General features: G+C 34.7%; 1 protein-coding gene across 2 annotated transcripts in view; it reads left to right on the top strand.

The window, feature by feature from the left end:
- Positions 1-6,030: 6,030 nt before the first annotated feature.
- The window catches only part of LOC145263786 (BBSome complex member BBS5-like), a 42,237-nt gene continuing 27,534 nt past the window's right edge, over positions 6,031-20,733 (top strand). The window contains exons 1-6 of one of the 2 annotated variants that reach the window (XM_080120841.1): positions 6,031-6,227; positions 10,249-10,331; positions 12,600-12,665; positions 13,417-13,466; positions 16,346-16,423; positions 20,048-20,094. In XM_080120841.1, coding sequence (XP_079976967.1) covers positions 6,172-6,227; positions 10,249-10,331; positions 12,600-12,665; positions 13,417-13,466; positions 16,346-16,423; positions 20,048-20,094 — 380 coding nt within the window. In that variant the 5' untranslated portion in view covers positions 6,031-6,171. The remainder of the gene's footprint in view (positions 6,228-10,248; positions 10,332-12,599; positions 12,666-13,416; positions 13,467-16,345; positions 16,424-20,047; positions 20,095-20,733) is intronic. The other variant, XM_080120842.1, reaches the window with a different exon arrangement.

Here is a 20,733-nt window from a genome sequence, read left to right as displayed (position 1 = left end):
TCTAACAGCGTTTCTTTTGGTTATCGTTCAATTCATGAGGCATCCATTTATCAAGTTTTTGTCTTCCAATCTCTCTCAAATGGTTAGAAATTGCCATATACGTTACATCAAATTCAGAAGCAAGTTCTTAAACAGTTGTGTGTGAATTGGCTTTGATTAAGGTTTTTAATTGATTGTTGTCAACATCTGATGGCCAACCACTATGCTCATCATTTTCAAGACTCTCGTCGCTGCCACAAAATTTCTTAAACCACCACAGTGCTGTGCTTTCAGTAGTGGTTCTTGGGCCAAACGCTTTGTTGATATCATGACAGCCTTCCTAGAATTGGTGACTCAAACAAATTACTGGTTTGCAAACCTAAACTGTTTAAGGAGTATCTTCCAGCTCACTCACAGGATCTCGACAGAAACACTCAGTGTTTGATCTTGTTTCCTGACTAGGGCAATGAACACAGCGTTCCTCACTTTCACCTCATTCCCATCGCCTAAAACTGGGCATTTTTGGGGTGCTTGAGTGCCACATGCCAATGCTATTGAACTGGGTTGCTTTTGTCCAACAGGTTGAAGGTACCAGTATGACGGTTTGTCTGTCTGCTGTAGATAGTGCTTAGAACAGCTGCTCCATCATAAGTTGCATAATATCGGGATGGTTGTAGTGCCATGTCGTGCATGGGAAGGGACCCTTCATCCATCTCCAGTGGGCTTTCTCGAGGCCACAATCTTGTGGATAAAGAGTTGCCTGATGGTCTACTTGTGTCACATGTTTGGTATTCTACACGTCTACTTTGTTCAGCACTAGGTGTATCAGAATTTTTGTAGGAATTTTTGACACCCCTAACACGAAACTGCGAATAAAATATAAAAATCTCGTAATTTCTCTGTTAAAAGTGGGTTATTTATTTTCTTTATGGATTATACTTCCAAAATAAACTATTAAAGTTGTTTTAAAAGTAATAGAAATATTTTTTTTTTTTAAAACAGTAATGAATTTTCCGAACTCAATATTTTTCAATTTTTAAACTTTAAAAATCTATCAAAATTTTTCTATTGATTCTATTTTTACGATATTTTCAGGGTCAATGTGAAATTTTATGTTCTTTCCAATAAACAGAATATAATATTTTAGACAAACGTTTTTTTAAAATTCACGCCCCCCCCCCCATTTTGAAGTTTCTATTAAAAAGTAAATAATTAATTTACTGACCGAAAAGTAAATAATTAATTTACTCACAAATTGAAGAGAAAAGGTCAATAAATAATATATTCAAATTTTAAAAAAAAAAAAAAAAAACGTAGTGTTTTTTAGAATTTTACCTGTAAAGTTTGAAGTTTAAAACCTTTTTTTTTAAATCACGTTATTTGTTTTTTTGTTTTTTTTTAATGGAACCGTGGTCCTTGCTCCTTTAATTGGAAAAGAAATTAGGGCTTGAATTACATTTTTCGAGGAGTTATAAGCTTGGAAAGACAGGGAGTCGAATAATTCACGCCTCCCATTTTGAAATGTCTATTAAAAAGTAAATAATTAATTTATGTACCAAAGTCTTATATATCACAAATTGAAGAGAAAAGGTCAATAAATAATATATTCAAATTTAAAACAAAAAAAAAGAACTGTTTTTTTAGAAATTTACCTGTAAAGTCCGAAGTTTAAAACCTTTTTTAAAAAAAAAAACACGTTTTTTTTTTTTTTTTTTTTTTTTTTTAATGAAACCTTGGTCCTTGCTCCTTTAATTGAAAAAAAAAATTAGGGTTTGAATTACATTTTTCGAGGAGTTATAAGCTTGGAAAGATGGGGTGGAATTATTCACTATTTTCACGAAATTTCTCACTCACCTAGTCCAGCACCTCTCACCCTAAAACTGAAATTATTACATAAAATAGCAGTTCAAACAAAATATATGGTCAAACCAGGCAAAAGCTCAAACAAAATCAATTTGCCTCCTCCCTTGAGGCTTGCATTCACGAATATCTGCTGGCTTAAAACTAACTTAGATAATGTTGAATCATTTCTCCTAGCAAACTCCTCTATCCCTTCTAACTACTTTAACATGCTTGGTTATCTCCCACTTTGCTGTAGGGACTCAGACTGACACATGTACGAACTTGGAGTCTATATTTAAAATACCCTCCCCTTTACTAGAGAATCCAAATTAGAATCAGATGACCAGGCCTTCATGTGCTTCAGACTAAACCTGCAACATATTGTTAACTTCTTTTATTTTCTCTACTGTTCTCCCTTGACGCAGAACTCTACCCTAATCAACCAAGTCTCTGGCAACATAGATGCAGCACTCTCCCTAGATACTAGTGTGCAAGTAAATGTATTTGCTGACTTTAATGCCCACCACATTTGCTGGCTTTGTTTCTCTACTTACATAGATGCAGCTGGTAGCATAACACATAGCTTCTCTATATCTTATTTCCTATCACAAACAGTTACATTTCCGACCCATCTCCCAGATCAAAAGGACAAACATCCCTTACTTCTAGATCTATTTCTGACCACAGTTCCCGATGATTGTGTAACAAATGGCAATAGTCCACTTGGGAATGCGAATCACGTTGAAAAAAATTTTGCTTATAAAAATAGCCATATTTAGCATTTGTCAGTGATGGTGCCTCAGGTTACAGTCATTGAACATAGCCTTCTTTCTTAAGAAATGGAAGCAAAGCCTGGGAGGATGACCTTATAAGCAAGAAGAACTCAAGATTTTAATGACCTTAACCTAAAGGCTACGATCAGTCCTTGATTGGTTGATTATTTGATTACTTAATACCAAATCCAGTAATTTTAGAAAAAAAAGATTTTATGCTTCAAGTTTTTAATATTTCCAAATATTTATGCATGGTATTTAGTTTGGTTGTTTTTTTTTGGGGGGGGGGTTGTTTAATGCCAAATCCAGTAATTTTGAAAAAAAAAAGAAGGTTTTATGCTTCAACTCGTTTACATGGTTGCCTCGTAAAGGTACAGGATACTCTCAGGTTTGAGTAGTCTTGTAGATTGATAGAGGGAACCCACTTTCTTTGCAGCAGGTTTCACAATATCCTTGTAGCGACCGCTACATATGACGAGAACAAATCTTCTGCAGAGATATTTTCATAGCAATCACTGTTTCAACATCCACGAATATCAGAATGTGCATGATTACAATGTCGTAATTTGCCCAGCTGCACACATGCGATAAAAAATCTATGTTGCGCTCCACGTGCAGTGATACAACAGACAGACTGGAATGTTCCAGAACACCCGTATATAAGGTTTCGCCCATGAAAATCCAAACAGTTCAGTTTAATTTTATTCCAGTTTCTTCTCTTGTTTCCTCCAAGACTGGAGCTAAAGTAACTCGGCCTTGGAAGGCATTAAAATTCTCTATCTTGAATTTGCGTGTCAAGCAAAAGAACCTTGATTCTCATCATGGAAAATTACCACAGCAAATGAGAATTATTTCTTATTTTCAAGAATGCTATTTCGAACTACTGTTTTCTTATGTGATAAACACACACATGCATGACATTTACATGGTTTAATGACTTTCTTTTCCCCTCAACAAAAATAACCTCGTGTGTCCCTCTTTTTTTAATTTTTTATTTTTTTTATTGTATTTTCACTCAAAACAAGACGTAGTGCCACTTTGATGTAGTGGACTACTATCTGGGACATAATTGCAGGTATATTATGACGGGAGTTTAGCAACAAGATGTCTATTTACATTACACTTGAACTTCTGTATGTCAGTACAGTGAGGGAAGAAGGAACCCGGAAGTCCAGTAGTTCTGGGAAAGAAACTATTAGAGTAGAAGACTTTCTGGCATCTGGTAATCTCTACTGTGTAGGGGTGGAATTTTGCTGCTTGTCAGGGTTTATTGGGGGCATTTATATCGAGGGAGTACAAAGGCTTGTTGTTTGTAGGAGCACCTACCATTAAAATACTTGTAAAACAGGCAGAGGGATGCAACATTTCATCGGTGAGAGAGAGAGGCTGAAGTGTAGCTGACAGTTTGGGACCTATTAGGTTAGCGACTCTCTCCTGAACCCTCTCCAGGAGTGAGAGACTAGCAGCAGATGCCCCAGCCCAAATGTGACAACAATACTCCACACATGGACGAATGGTGGCCTTGTAGAGGTACAGGATACTTTCAAGCGTAAGTAATTTTCCATATTGATAGAGAGAGCCCCCCCCTCCCTCTTCACCACCCCCTTCCTCTTTGCCGCCCCCCTCCCTTTTTGCCGAGTATTTGGCCTTCGGGCCAAGATCAAAGTGTAGTATCTGTTCCGACAGATACTGCACTTAAGATAATTTGTACCAGTCAATGGAGGGGAAACCCTCTATACTGGGACAATTATTATTTTTGGTAACCAGAGTGCCCCCTTTTTGCCTACTTTTAGGGGAGCTGGTTTTTACCTCACATTAAAAACGGCCTCATCCCTAATTTGCTCAGTGGGGAAGCAAATAAATACGGCCCACCTTCTTTGCAGCAGCGGCGACAATGCTCTCGGTGTATCTGTTCCTACTCATTTTCTCGGTGAACGTTAAGCCGAGGAGTTTGAAGGAAATACTTTCAGGTAATGTACCCTTAGCCATAGTTATTGGTGGTTGAGAAGGTTTCTTGTAATTATTAAAGGAAAGATGCTTAGTTCTGGTAGTGTTGTATTATAAACCCTTTTTAAGACTTCAAAACACAACAACCATGTGTGTAAGCAACAGTCCGTTTTTTATGTCTCCTGTTGTTCTTGCTTATGGTAGATAGAGAGAGAGAGAGAGTAGGGGAGCGACAGAGAGAATTATCGTGGCGTCCGCTCAGTTGGCAATCAAATCTTCAACTGCAATCTTTTTCCTTCTGTCACTTTTTCCTGTCAATCTTTTCAAAACATCCACATAACCAGATTCCTTTCTGTTACATTTTTCATAACAATAACAAGGTTTGTTTATATTTGTGAGAAATATTGAAACAATTCCCGTTTAACTTGTCAATTTCTGACATTTCATCCACAGACGCGTGCCACATTTTAATTCATGAACATACATATATGTATATACACCTATATACATATATACTGGCATGTCAATCCGGCTTAGACCAGGTCATTCGTGTAACAGTAGGATTAAATGTTACCATCCATTTTCGTCCTCATTCCACTACAGACTTGAGGTCTTCCTCTAAGGTTTCCTCTTCATAAAAATCAGTAATTTTAAACTTCTTGCCTTTTTTCATGAGACACACATTTAGCTCAGCCTACCCAATGAACACTCGTTGCAAGAAAAAACCTTAACATTGAAACGATTTGAATTAATGTTTCTTAAACACGTAAATAAATGTTATTTCATTTCAATACAGCGATCTCAAGTTCTTTGTCAAGTGTTGTTTTTCCAAAGTTATTTACATTTTTTATTTTATATGTTTGAGGATGTGGTTTGGTGGAAGTCTTTTGCAAATCAGAGATTAGGTTAAATTTACCTTTAATGGTCCCGACTTCTAGAGATTCCTGGGGCTGCAACCCCGGTCTTAAAAATTGATAGATCCCAATAATAAATTGAACACTAACATTGTTCCAGTTTATATTGCCCTCAGATGTTAGGCTGAGGAGTTTGAACGAAGAATTCTCAGGTAGGGTGTTATTTGTCATAGATATAGGCGGTTGGAGAAGTGTCTTGTAATTGTTAAAGGAGAGCAACTTGGTCTTACTAGCATTAAATGTTACCATTTATGTGGCTCCCTTTCACTATGGTCTGGAGGTCATTTTCTAATGATTCTGCCATTGTCTTAGATTTATGTACATTTGAAAAACATAATTTAGTTTTGCAAAGGGAGAGAAAAACAAAAACAGCGGAAAACAAAAACAAAAAAAACAATAATATCATTTTTGGGGGGCATTAAGTCAGGAAGCCGATATCTTTAGACAGCCTGATTTGGCAACGCCACAGATCAGCCGTTGAGGCTACAAAGAATAAGATATCTTACTATTTGATTATAGTAAGAAGGTCGTTCCAAGGGAGATAACTGCATGGTCTTACAATTTCCCGCAGAGATTTGACCAGCTTCAACAAGTCGGTTTTTAATATTGATTTACGGGAAGAACTAATCTATATAAATCCATTGTTAGTTGCATTAAAGTTATCATCAACGTCAAAGAAGCTCTGTTGTCACCATAGCAACGGAGACAATTACAAGATGGCGGCCGATAACATGTGGGAAGATGTTGACATAAAGTTTGATGTTGCCGCTTCGTAAGTTAAAGAGAACACAAAAACATCTAGAGTTTTTATTTTTTTTTATAAAGATATTTTTTGTGTAATCATTCAATTAATTATTTCTAACTTAATTATTTTAAGTTTATTTTTCTGAAACCGTCACGAGTTAGCTCCCTTTGTATATTAATGAATTAAAAAATAGTTTGTTCATTCTACAAAACAAATCTTTGTTTAATTTTTGTTTACCTTTATTTACTGAAAGTTTAATTTTGAAGTATTAATTATTTACTTTATTGGTTATATTGAATCGGTTAGCTCCTAAAAAATGTTTGCCAAATGTTATCCCCTAGTCTTGTCTGGGTAGCTAAAGCGAAAGCGGCGACAGGGCAAATTAATTCACCGTATTATTTTATTTTATTTTATTGTTTGATTTTTGGTATGCACTTATTGAACCCTGCTAAAATAATAACGTTGTTATTTAGAAGGAAGGTGTTTAACTATTCTGTACTATTACCTAAGAATTTAATAAAATGATATCGTAAAACTTTAATTTAACTTGAAAATACTATTGTAAAGATAGTGAGGAGGGCCATGGCCAATAAGTGCAATAAGCAAATAAGCAGAAGCAAGCACTGATTTTTTTTGTTTTTTTTCCGGATTTCTTTTTTTTTCGTGCACATAATAATTTAGCAAAATTGAACTTAAAAAATCCTTGAAAATTGAACGACATAAAAACAAAAAAAAACAAAACACACACACACACACACACACACACACACACACAAGGAAGGCAGGTCGACAAACGGGTCAAAGTGCCAAAGTCTGTTTTCAGCGAATATCAGATATAAAATTGTTGCCACATGTAGTTCTTTTTTTAATGATATTAATACCATTTATTCTCTAATGGTTTTCAATAGTCACCATTTTGGTTTTAACTTAAGACACTCGTGCTTTGGTTCGTTTTGTATCATTGATTTTGATTTTAAAATGATAACAAAACACACCCTCTTCCTTAACCCTACCACTAACCCTCAGTTTTGGATGGCAAGACAAATTGGAACTCGTGACTCTTTTGTCTCCCAATTTTCCGTCTGCTAAAATTTTAATCATGTGATTACGGTGTAGCGATAATAAAATAAACCATTCATTCAAGTGCCGCTTGTTATGCATGTGGCTGAATACGATATTAAAAATCACTTTATTGGTACTTATGCACTTATGTTACCGGGCTGGCGGGTATTTTGTAACTATTCTGTACTTTTGTAGAGTGTGAGAAATTTCATTCTCACAAACCAATTTACTCCCTGGCAGAGGCAAAAGAAAACCACAAATTACAATAGCCATACTTTCAACTCAAAATTTATTAAATGACAACAGTAAAGAAAACTCGTTGGTCACGGTACAGTCCAATTGCAAAACGGTTGCCCAGTTTTGCCTCCATATCATGGAGCTGGTAGTGTAAACTCCTATTGTTGGAGTGGTAGTTCTCTTTTCCTCGAAAGGATCCATGTATATTCATGGTGTTCTCGGCGGGAATGTTGGCGCCTATAATTAGGCATGATGCGAGTCGCTTGTGTAGGGGACTAGGATATATAACTCCCAATCCCGTTACAAAAGAATAATGAAACGAATGGAATTGAAGGAAACAAAAACTCAATTGATGGATAAGACAAACGTCGTTTATTTACTGTTGAAAGAAAGAATGTTTAGATATAACATGTGTTCTGTCCGCGCGGGTGTAATCATCGTTTGTTGCGGGATTGGTATTATAGAAGGAAAAAGGAAATGTGTGTTCATCTCAAGTTCGGGTCACCATCGTTTGTTCGGGCGTGGGAAAAAAAGTGAGTGATGTAGTGGAAAATGGGAACAGTAAAGACAAAGAGTTGACATCAGTTAAACTGCGCGCCATGTTAGAAGTCAGCTACGCGGTGGTGTTCTCAGGGACCAGTAGTAGATAGAGAGAGAAAGTGTGAGAATGTGTACGTACGGTCTGTTAGCTTTTTGTCCCACATAGTAGTAAAGTGGTGTGAGGCACGCGGTCAGTCCGTAGACCGACCAGCTCGAAAGCTGGGCCTAAAAAGGAGAAGCCGCTTATTGCTCTTTCTTTTATACTCATTTCTGGAGAGTCTTTTGCGCATGTGTGGATTTCCTTTGAAAGAGGAAGTGACGTCGTCCATGTGTGCGTGTGTGAGTAGATGTGTGTACGTTAGTGTGTGTGTATATACACGTGAATGTGAGTGTATGTACGCGAACGTGAATATATGTACGTGTGTTGACGTGGGCGCGTATGTTTGTGTGCGCGTATGTATACAACAAGTAATATAGCTGTAAATGTGAATGTGTTTTTGTGTGAGACCAGGAAAGGCTCGCGCACTTGGGACTCTAATTGAATTGAGATAAGTTCCAATATTTGGTCATCCTGTACTTAGGATGTTTCAGCAATATATATATATATATATATATATATATATATATATATGATTGTAAAGATGTAATCCTTTTTTTCACCAACAGTTTGGTGATGTTCATTAAGAAATTGACATAGCTCCATTCTCATCTGGGAGCTGCTAAAAAGGAGTCCTTCCCTTGCCGAGTTCTGTACGTGGACTGAAAAATAAAAGCATGATACAAAAAAGGGCGCCAAGCAATTCACTTGGCTCATTCAAAATTAACCAATCACGGACTGGCTACTAGAACTGTGTAGGCGGCCTAAACAAGAAAGATGGCGGTTGTAATGGAATTTCTCACAGCACCTAATAAATTAATATACAATAAAAATATTGTAAAACTTGAATTTATATATATATAATCATTTTATTATATATTTTTTGGAGGGGAGGGGGTTACTTAGCGAAATAAAGGCCCGTTTGAATACATTAATAATGATTTAAATTTGTAATTATAAAAAAAAAATTTTATTTTCAGTTGTGTGCACTTATGTTACCGAACTGGCGGGTGTATTGTAACTATTCTGTACTTTCACCTAATAATTTAATAAACAATCTATAATGTTAATCTCACCTGTCTGCCTAAATGTATGTATGTATGTATGTTTGTATGCCTGCCTAAAACTTTCAACAGAGGTGACGGATTTTCATAAGATCAGTATCATTTTGAAGCTTGACCCTTTGGATGACAAATATCGAAAAATTGGTCAAAAACATTAATTCCTTCACCCTTAACTGGCCACTTTTCTAGAGGGAGAGTTCGCTTTTTTTGCTGATATTTAAAAAAATCATCCCTCTTTTCAATTGTCTCGCCTTAATTTAAACCTACGTCACTTCTGGTTTGGTATGAGCACAACAGCTAACGTATCACATTTTTTTTTTCACTTTCTTTTCTTCATTTGTGGTACAGGTTCGAGCCTGCCTGCTTACTACTAGTTTTCTTCTTTTTTTTTTTTGCTCAATCCACACCTACAAACACTCGGGCAATGCTGGGCACCCAGGCTAGTAGTATATAAGAGGAATAAAAAGAAAAAGAAGAAAAAAAAGAAACAAACGAACAAACTGTCCAATTTCTTGAAAATAAATATTTTATTACGTAAAGATTTTTGTTCCTTAGAAAAGCTTCATCTTCAGTATGTCTTTCTTTCTTTCTCTTTTTTGCCATGTTGTTGTTGCAGCAGAGAATCAGAAACTATAAGTCCGTTTGTTGTTCTTACAGTAGTTTTTTAAGTCTCGGACATACTGAAGATGAAGCTTTGCTTCGAAATATATTTATGAATTTCAATATAAATTTCAAACAAAATAAATGTCTGTTTATTTTGTAATAATGTGTTGTTTTGGCTTCAAGCATATATAATACATATTTTATTTTATTAATATTTTATTATTCGAAAATTTGAAAAAAAAAACTTCAATTTTATTTATTAAAAACAATTTCACACTTGTCTGATCTTTCTAACCTTCAAATCTTAATCTTAAATTAGTTTTTTTTTTTTTTTTATTTCAAAACCTTTTTTGATTTGCATTGTTTTAACATCATATATGCTTTTATCTTATTGTTTAATTTTTCACCTAATTGCAAATATAGTACGTATCTGTTATGTTTCTAGACAGATGCAACCCTCCCCTGGAGAGAAGATCATTGACATATTGGAAAGTGTAGAGGATACGAAAGGAAATAATGGGGAACGAGGTTAGTCAGTTGATTTATTAATGTAAAATTTTCTTATACAAAACGAGTTATACTATTGTTAAACTTTATACTATACTACAAATACTATTGTTAAAATTTATTGTTGAAATTTTTGTCAATTTGCAGATTGTGATTCACTTGCTAAATTTCCTCAAAATAAATGCGTTGTCCAATTTCGAATTCAACGTCTTCCCACATTCCTTTTGCAAAAAAAAACAAAACAAAAAAAACTGCCGACGCCATTCCATTTTTAAATATACTTTTCAAATAGACATACTAATAAATGCGCCGCCTAGTGTCGAATGTAAGCAAAAGGGGTAGACAATTTGCATTCAAATCAAGTCGGGAATGATTCAAGGAAATTTAGCAGAGTTGTTCAAGAATTACACACGTTATATTTGTCAACTGAATTCTTTCTTTATTTCAGTAAATGAGAGGCGAACCTATCGTCATACTTTCCTTATTTAGAACAAGTGATTTTTCTGACAAAGGGAAAAGAAAGAGCTGTATTTTAGGTCGGCAGTATTTTAGTGTGAGCAGTCACCTGAGATGTTGGAAATTTTCTGGGGTTTTTTCTATCCGTATAACCATGTCACTAATAAGGGTGCTGTTAATGTAAAATTTTCGTATACAAAACGAGTTATACTATTGTTAAAATTTATACTATACTACAAATATTATTGTTAAAATTTACTATTTAAAAGAATTATTGAAAATCCTTTTTAAAATCTTTTAAAACTATTTTGAGAATATTATGTATTGGATACGTTATGTTTGTAATTTTGAGAATATTATGTATTGGATACGTTATGTTTGTAATTTTGAGAATATTATGTATTGGATACATTATGTTTGTAATTTTGAGAATATTATGTATTGGATACGTTATGCTTGTAATTTTGAGAATATTATGTATTGGATACATTATGTTTGTAATTTTGAGAATATTATGTATTGGATACGTTATGCTTGTAATTTTGTCATTTTGATTCCAACAATTTCATTTGTTAATTTGATTTCAAGAATTTTATTATTATGATTTCAGAAACATATTTTTTATAAAATTTCAAATAAAATAAAAGCTTTTATTTTTTTTATTTTGTTATTAAATGTGCAAATAAAGACTAATTATGTTATTTTTATCTTTTTATAATTTTGTTAATTTTTATTGTACGTTTTTCAATAATGTCTTTATTTTATTTCAATAAATTGCTTCACAATAGAAATACTGAAGGACAATAAAAGTGAAGTAACTGATTTGCCTTGTCACTACTTCCGGTAGTTAGGAAGTATGTTAGCTGACTAAAACCTAATTTTACATATTGGACTATTTAGGTCTAATATCGATAACCCAAGACACATAATTTTATATACTGGACTATTTGGGTCTAATATCGATAATCCAAAAGACATAATTTTAAATATTGGACTATTTGGATCTGATATCATTAATCCAAAAGATACCTTATATTTCGGCGTATAAGGCGAATGTCAGATAAGAAGAGGTACAAAATTGGAGCAAATTTTCATAAATTTATTATACAATAATCATGCCAAAATATATGGTAATTTTATATATTGGACTATTTGGGTCAAATATGAATAATCCAATAAACATAATTTTATATATTCGACTACTTGGGTCTAATATCAGTAATCCAAAAGACAATTTTAAATATTGGATTATTTGGGTCTAATATCGATAATCAAAAAAGGCAATTTTATATTTTGGACTGTTTGTCACCATGTTTTGTCCTTTTTGCACTCTTTATACGTCTTGTGTAAACTAAAATTAGGAAAACAGTATGAAACCTGTTAATAAAATTACATCACTGGAAAAATATAGACAAATATCAAACAATTGTTATTTGGAAAAGTATAACTAATAATAATAATAACTACTTCTGGTAGCAGCCATGCCGCAAATTAGGAAATATGTTAGCTGGCTATAACTTGGGTATCTATCTTCCCACTGTGTATTTCCATTAAACTTGCACAAATCTCTATAAAAATAATAACCCTTTCTTTCCCTCTCTTTCTATATTGACAAAGAGAGACAGCAAGAAAAGAGTAGTAATACTACTATTTATTCTGTAACTAGAGAGAGAGAGAGAGAGAGAGAGAGAGAGAGAGAGAGAGAGAGAGAGAGGTACAAGATAGTCGACTATCTATTTTTTGACCCTCTCAATAGTTATGTTTCTCATTTACATTTTTGTTAATTTTTATCTTTTAAATTTAAAAAAAAAAAATCTTTTTATTGATTTACAGGCCGATTACTTGTCACAAACCTGCGGATCATTTGGAGCTCGCATGCTATTCCAAGAGTTAATCTTTGTAAGTAGTTCTTTTGACAAATCTGCGCTCATTGGTTGGTTAGTCTGCCCTGCCAACTGCCTGCGTGTGTATATGTGTGAGCAAAAAGTATCATGCTTGAACCATTGCCTCTTTCAAAGCTGACTGACATAAGATTAATAGATTTACATTTTTGAGATGAGGATTGATTATTCATATTATTGGGATTATTTGACCCGTCTAGCCGAATCCACTGTGAAAAATTTCCCCCACTCTATATCTGTGCCTAAATTAAAACGCGGATTCCATGAACAAAGCTTCTTTCTTAGAACTGCACGCCTGTGGAACTCTGTTCCGTCTGCCTGCTTCCCACCGGACTACAACTTGGATGTCTTCAAGTCCAATGTTAACAAATTCCTAATGAACCGCCCCCTTAAGTAAACACTTCATCAAATCTCCACAATAACGTAATGTACTTGCAATAACCGTTGTCCCCGAGTGGCTTCCGGGCCTTGATAAGTGGTGATCACTGTGTAAAAAAAAAAAAAAAAAAAAAAAAAAAAAAATTGGACTGATGTTCTCATCTTGAGTGTTAGTTTCACAAAGGTTACCAGAGTGTCCTCTTAAGTAATTAAATACAGTTTCAATGTTCAACTGACAATCACATTAATCCATATCCTGGAATGGCTTTTGAGCCTTGATTATAAATGACACATTAGAATAAAACAATAAATTCTATCTTATTACGAAATATGTAAAAACTGTTTTCACTTTGAAAATTGATTTCTTTTAGCCATTGGACTGAACTGCATCATCAATCTTTCAACAAAATCCGCCAATTCTGTAAGTTAACAATTTCTCTTCTCACGTTATATTTTATTTGTTTATTGTTTGTAAAATTTCTAATTATATATATATATATATATATATATATATATATATATATATATATATATATATTTTGGCAGCAAGTCGTTATTCATTAGACACATCTGAACTCAGAATTTGAAAACCGAGTGTCTTGCATGCAAGGCAAGTGCTCTACCAACTGAGCAAATGCGCCGCACACAAGAAAGTCTTATTAACTATCACAGCTCAAGTAAACCGCAATGAAATCTGACAATGGAATAAACCTACTTTCGTCTCGAACAAGAGATGTGATCATCGCGACCAGCTATAACCCAAGTCGATGTCTCACTAGTAGGAATTTTTATACTCGCTAAGTATATAGGTACTCTTCCAAATAAATATATATGTGCATATATATGCATGATTGTAAATTATAAATAATTATTTCATATTTATTTTTATATACCTACAAACACTAGTGTTTCATGCTTACGTAATTATCAGTGCAGGAGATGATGGTCAATGCTGGTCAAAGGATTCAAACCCTGTAATGAAGCCACCTTTGGTTCCATTAGCAAGGAACACACCCCAACGCTTCTGTTCATCGCCACAAAATCAAGGGAAATTTTAACATTAATGAATCTTAACATTAAATAAAGACGATCTTAGATTGATCAAGTAACAGGCAGTTGTTATCTTGCACATAAAGCTGATCGACATTTACAATTTCCCTAAACAATGCTCGACTATAAGAATATTTGGGTTTGTATTACTGTACACATAGATTCGAAAAAGTTGTCAAAAAACAAATATATAACAAATAAATGTTATCAAAGGCAAGATAAGTTACTTTTCTACCAAACTGGATATATTTTTTGTGTTTTTATTCAGTGTAACATGTTTATTCATCTCGAAAAACATACAGTGTTTACCGATGTATTGGAACATTCAAGATGGCGTCTTATTCTCTCTTTAACACGGTAAGTGTGGGAAAAGATGTTATAAATAAAAAACCAGATAAAATACTGTTAAAAACTCGCTCAATATATGTTACTGTGACATAGTTTGACATATATTCGGCAGGTTTTTAATAGTATTTTGTATAGATTTTTATTTATAACACCTTTTTCCATACTTACGGTGTTAAAGAGGGTGTGAGACGCCATCTTGAATTTTCGAATACATCGGTAAACACTGTATGTTTTTCGAGCTGAATAAATATGTTACATTGAATAAAAACACAAAAAATATATCCAGTTTGATAGAAAAGTAACTTATCTTGCCTTTGATAACATTTATTTGTTATATATTTGTTTTTTGACAACTTTTTCGAATCTATGTGTACAGTAATACAAACCCGAATATTTTTTATTTCTTAAAGGGGCGACAATAATTATTAGTGATGGACGATTCCAATATTTTTCCCGAGTCTGATACAATTACCGATTCTGTACTAAATTCCCGATTCTGATACAATTACTGATTCCAATTCCGATTCTTTATAAATCTCTAAATATTTAACTGTATACTTGTATTTTTCTCTGATTACCCTCAAAACACACATGTTAAATGGGCAAATATTTTCCTAAACGTAAAAATATACTTGTGGGGGGACGATCTATCGATTTTAGCTTCACTAGTCATTTAAAATCAATAAATATTTATTATTTTAACATTATTACCAGCAATGGAAGATTTACCTTTAAACAAAATCAAACAAAAAAGACAATTAAAAGAATCGTTTTGGTATTGGAAAATCAGTACAAATTTTTCCGATTTCGATACCGATTCTGATACTCTAAAAAATTCCAATTCTTCTGATTCCGATTCATCGTCCCAACACTAATAACTATATATTATAAATAATTAGCAACAATCTACAGGTTGGAACGATAAAATTGTTGCCCTAAAGAAAGTAATACTGCAGCTTCATTTAAAAACTTTTATTGAAAAAAATCAATTCAGGTAATTAGATTATACAGCAGAGCTGACATATATTCAATGTAACCACCTTCAGCCTCAATCACCACCTCAGTGCAAGTTTGAAACTGGGAGCATGCCTTTTCCACAAGTGCCGACAGGAACTCAGCGAATACTCGGTGGATGGTGACGATCAGGCTGGCGTTGGTGTTGTGGGAGGTCATGTTGGTGATTTCTCAATGTATAACCAAACGAACTAGTACAGCGAGTTCAGGTTGAGGGAGGAGAGGAGCCAGTGAGAGAAGAGGACAAAGTCGTAGTCGTCTACACGCCTTCTGAAACCAAGCCTGGGTCTCTTTGGACTTGTGGGCTGGCGCCAAGTCCTGCTGCCACATTCAGGGTCTGCCAGTGACCACTTAATCGCACCAGGGGATCACCACACTCTTCAGCACATCCAGGTACATTTTGGTGTTGACTTTCAAGCTGAGTTTGAAGATGTGAGGTGGCATGATGTGGCTCTCACTTTAAACCGTAGCTGGAAACTTTGTTTTCATCACTCTGTGCACGTCCTTGTTATTTGTAGCAATCCAGCAATGCATTTTGAGAGTGCTGGCAATGGTCCTGTTGTCATAAATTGGATCGGTAGAGAGCATAAGTTGCAGAGCGGTGCATCTACAATCTCGCTCATTGAACATTGTGTCACTTTCAGACATGATAGAAGGCTCCTATTGCTCTTGGGATTAGTAGATGGTCTGCAACAAATAAAGAAAACCGGTTTTTATCAAACAGAAATGGAATCATGTCGTCTTTTCTAGGGCAACAATTTTAATGTTCTACCCTGTATAATGATAAAGATTAATCTTTCATAATTACTGACAGTTTTAATGTAGAAATGAAATTTGTGTTGCTTTTAAATAAATTATTGAAATTTTTTTTATTCTTCTTCCTAATAGAAACTCCGCGGCAACACTGAGGCTCTTTATGTCTTAGCCAAAAGTCTTACTAGGTTTGAATTCATTTTTACCAATTTGGTGAGTATCAAATTCCTTCTTGTATCTCAATTCTAAGACTTCATGGCATCAAATGTTGCTGATATAAAATCCCTGCTTTAATGCTCATCAGTGTTAGAATTTGATTAAATAAAATAAGACCGTCAGTCGCCCATGCATGGAGTATTGTTGCCACATCTGGGCTGGTGCATCTACCACTAGTCTCTTCCTCTTGGATAGGTCCCAAAAAAGAATCTCCAATCTAATATGCCTCGCTTTATCAGCTAGGCTCCAACCTCTGTCCCATCATCACCATGTTTCATCCCTGCGCCTTTTTTTTTTTACTAGAATTTCAATGGAATGTGCTCTGATGAACTCATTGCACTTGTGCTCCTTCGACATACATATCCCCGACAAACCTGCACAGCAACAAAATCACACCCCTTCACTGTTGAGGTCCCTAAATGCCAGAAAGTTTTCTACTCTAATAGTTTCTTCCTTTGAACAGCTCGATTTTGGAATTCCTTTCCTGCTACCTATTTCCTTAACCGTACTGCTATGCAGAAGTCCAAATGTAATGTAAACCAACATTCTGATCCACATCTGGCATCAACTGAAATAAATGGCTCTCGTCTTCAGGAGGCCTCAAGTTTTGACAAGCTTCTGGGCTTGACCATTACTCCTGATCTTAAATGGAACACGTACATCAAATCTGTTGCCAAGGCCGCTGGAAAAATGGTGGGATCTTTCTATCGATCCGGTAGATATCTCACTGCTGATGCAATTCTCTATCTATATAAGAGCCAGGTACGTCCAAGGATGGAATACTGTTGCCACATCTGGGCAGGAGCTGCTAGAAAGGACTTGTCCTGCCTTGATAGAGTTCAAAATAGACTTCGTAGCCTCATAGGGGATGTCCTTTTCTTTTCCCTGCAACCTCTATCTCACAGAAGAGATGTTGTGAGTTTGTCTCTGATGTATCGTTATTTTCATGGAAAGTGTTCTACTGAGCTTCAGTCTTTGGTCCCCCCTCGCCAAACTTTCACAAGAAACACTTGTCTAGCTGTAAACACTATCAATAATTCCCCCCACTCTTTATCTGTGCCTAAACCTAAACGTAGATTCCATGAACAAAGCTTCTTTCTTAGAACTGCACGCCTGTGGAATTGTCTTCCGTTTTCCTGCTTTCCGGCTGACTACAATATGGTTGTGTTCAAGTCTAACGTAAATAAGTTCTTGATGAGACGTTCGATATAAGTTATCAAATTTACCAAATTTTCATTACTAATGATTACTATATTGTCCAATTGACTACTGTACACTCTTTAACCCTTATCCTTGAGTGGCCTGTTGGCCCTGATAATGTGGTGACGCCTGTGTAAAAAACAAAAAAAAAATATCTTTGTTGTGAATATGGATTATCTTCTATTAATTTATTTTTATTTCGGACTACTAGTCTCATCTTTATTAGTTGTTGTTTTTCATCTTTTATTGGTTTGTTTTATTCACAACATTTCGGCCAACTAATTCCTCTGGCCTTCGTCAGGTAACCGCGACGGATAGGAACTTCGAATCTCCTAACTGCATTCTCAGCCATCACTGCCATCCGTTATCTTCTCTTTGATAATCCAAGCTTTTATGGATGTACATTTTCGCTTGTCGAGTAGACGAGTAGCAGAATTCTTAATTGAATAAAAGATTACTAGACGGAATCACTTGTCCTGTTTTCATTATAATATTGTTAATCTTTCTTAAGCATCATCCTAAGTAGTAGCCCCTTATGTCCATGTGGCGATATGACTTGTTTAGGGTGAATGTGAGTAAGAAAAAAAAAAATATATATTTCTGTGGAAATATTTTTTATTCACTTATATTTTCTTTTTAAATATACCAATGCTTATTTAAGAAGCCCAATGTAATTACAGAGCATATAACAAATAAATGACAAAAGTCTCTATTCCAAATTTCATGATGTTAACCATGTTACAATTTATTCTTTTTATTCAGTTGACACAATTCTTGGCAGTATCTGTTTTGTAGCACAAAATCAATCACTTAATTATTATATCAATCACTGAATCTATTTTGCCCTCAGCTCATCAGAAGAAATAGCAACAACCAATCCACCAAAAGGAAATAAAATATTGCAGCATTAAGAATTGATTATATAATGTTATAAATTGAATTTTAAAAAATTTCTTAATGCTGCAATATTTTAAGTTATAAATTGATTATATTTTTTACTAGAATATCTTGTCCTTTTCTTTTCCAGTTTTAACAACTAGTCCTTTAATTTTCCATGTTTAAGCTTAACCATATTACTTTTCATGCTCACATTTTTCTATTGAAATCCATGATTTTTCCAGGCTTCCAGTAAATTCACTTGTTCTTTGTTTAATTTCAGTCTTATTTTTTTGCCCCCATAAACATAACATACACATATGTCATAACAATGTACGGCACTCATCTGCTTTCAATAAACTCCCTCCAATTATCACCTTTCATGCTCTCATTCTCTCTGTTTCACTTATTATTTCTCTTTTCGAAACACATATGTTATAACAATGTACGGCACTCGTCTGCTTTCAATAAAATCCCTCCAATTATCTCCTTTCATGCTCTCATTCTCTCTGTTTCACGTATTATTTCTCTTTTCGAAACACATATGTCATAACAATGTACGGCACTCGTCTGCTTTCAATAAAATCCCACCCAATTATCCCCGTTTCATGCTTTCATTCTATTATTTCATGTGTTACTTCTCTTTTTGTGAGAGCAGTTAACTAGTAGCAACAATACTCACTGAAGTGACGTGGTTGCTATGGAAACCAGTCATAAAAAACGTTGCTCACCACCCTACGTATTTTCACGATGTTTAACACCAGTAAATTCATCATAACTTTTGTTTTAGTGAATGAGAATTGAAAAGAATTTTTTTCGCAATGTAGCTGAGAAGGTAATCTATAAACTATAATAATTGTTTGAAATTTGGTCGAAAAATGAGTGAGCAGTGTGAAGCTTTAAAGCAGTTCTAAATGACTAAAACTGCTACTTAACTATACATTCAAACACTACTCTGTTTGAATGATAACAGGAAATTTTGATCGTTTTTTATTTACAAATAAACAAATTCAACAAGAGTAGAAAAAGATTTCATTGGTGATGGTGGTGGGGGAAACAATCTAAAAAGAAAATAGTTGTTAGTAAGGCCCTCCCAACCTTTGCTAGATGGCACATTGCCCACTGTTTTCTGGCTTGATGAAGGCAGAAAACAAGTGGGTCGATCCCTAAGCGGTTTAAAAAAACTAAGTTTGGAACAAAATAAAAGATGGGAGAGTTGTAGGGGAGTCACTCCAAGTTTGGGGAAAAATTGCTGGGGGTGAAAAAAGAATTCGGGTGAGCAGGCAACTTGGAGTTCTCTGTTGGGAGAGGAGAGGGGATTGATTCACACATCTAGTAAGGGAAAGCAAGGCTTACCTTACTGGGACTTGGGTCCGGCAAGGCTAAGAGCCATATATGCTATACCTAGGCAAGGAACACGTACTCTGACTTGGCTTCTCTTTGTAGGCACAATCTTGCTGTCTTTATCCACCGTCTTTCAAAATCCACGGGATGTAGTTTCTTCTTAACGGTTCTGATCTTGTATACATTTTTATTTGATTTCAGATTCATGGATCTTCTCGTTTGTTTACGTCCGTCATAGCTGTACACAGGTAAAGTCATAATTTTTTTTTTTTTTCAACATTTAAAAAATCTTTTCTCTGCCGTGACACTAAACTGATTTGTATCTTCTTCTTTGTTGTTTGTTTGGACTCCGTTTTTTTAAATTTTATTTTTTTATTACATTTTCACCCCAAACAAGGCACAGTGACTTTTGCATTCGTGCAAATCTTCTGTATCTTCAGTTCCTAGCAAATAATTGTGTCTACAATTCCCACACTGACATCAAGCTGTGTACTTATTGTCTCTATAGACACATGACAGTCCTTATCTATGAAATTCTTTATCTGGTCAATCAACTCTGGTGTTCTGACTTCCTTACTTCTCCGACACCTATCATCATTCCTCATAGACTCCCTGCCTTATTTGAATCGCTTATGCCACTCAAAAACTGATGCTTGATCCATGCAAGATGGTCCAAAAGCAATCTGAAGCATTCCATATGTTTATGTGGCATTTTTTTTCAAGTTTAAAACATAATTTTATTGCATATCGTTCTTCTAAAATGTTCTCACGTTCAGATTGCATGTTTGAAATTCACCAGCTGTGACAATAAGGCTTTAGTAGGGTGTATTCCAATTCCTGCTGTAGCTGTTCATTTGAACCTGGAATCATAAAAATTGGTCAGTCAT

This window comes from Euprymna scolopes, chromosome 39 (genome assembly GCF_053919585.1).
Source record: "Euprymna scolopes isolate OS-2025 chromosome 39, ASM5391958v1, whole genome shotgun sequence".
Lineage (NCBI taxonomy): Eukaryota > Metazoa > Mollusca > Cephalopoda > Sepiida > Sepiolidae > Euprymna > Euprymna scolopes.
Note: the sequence above shows the minus strand (reverse complement) of the source record. Positions and strands in the feature narration are given on the sequence as shown.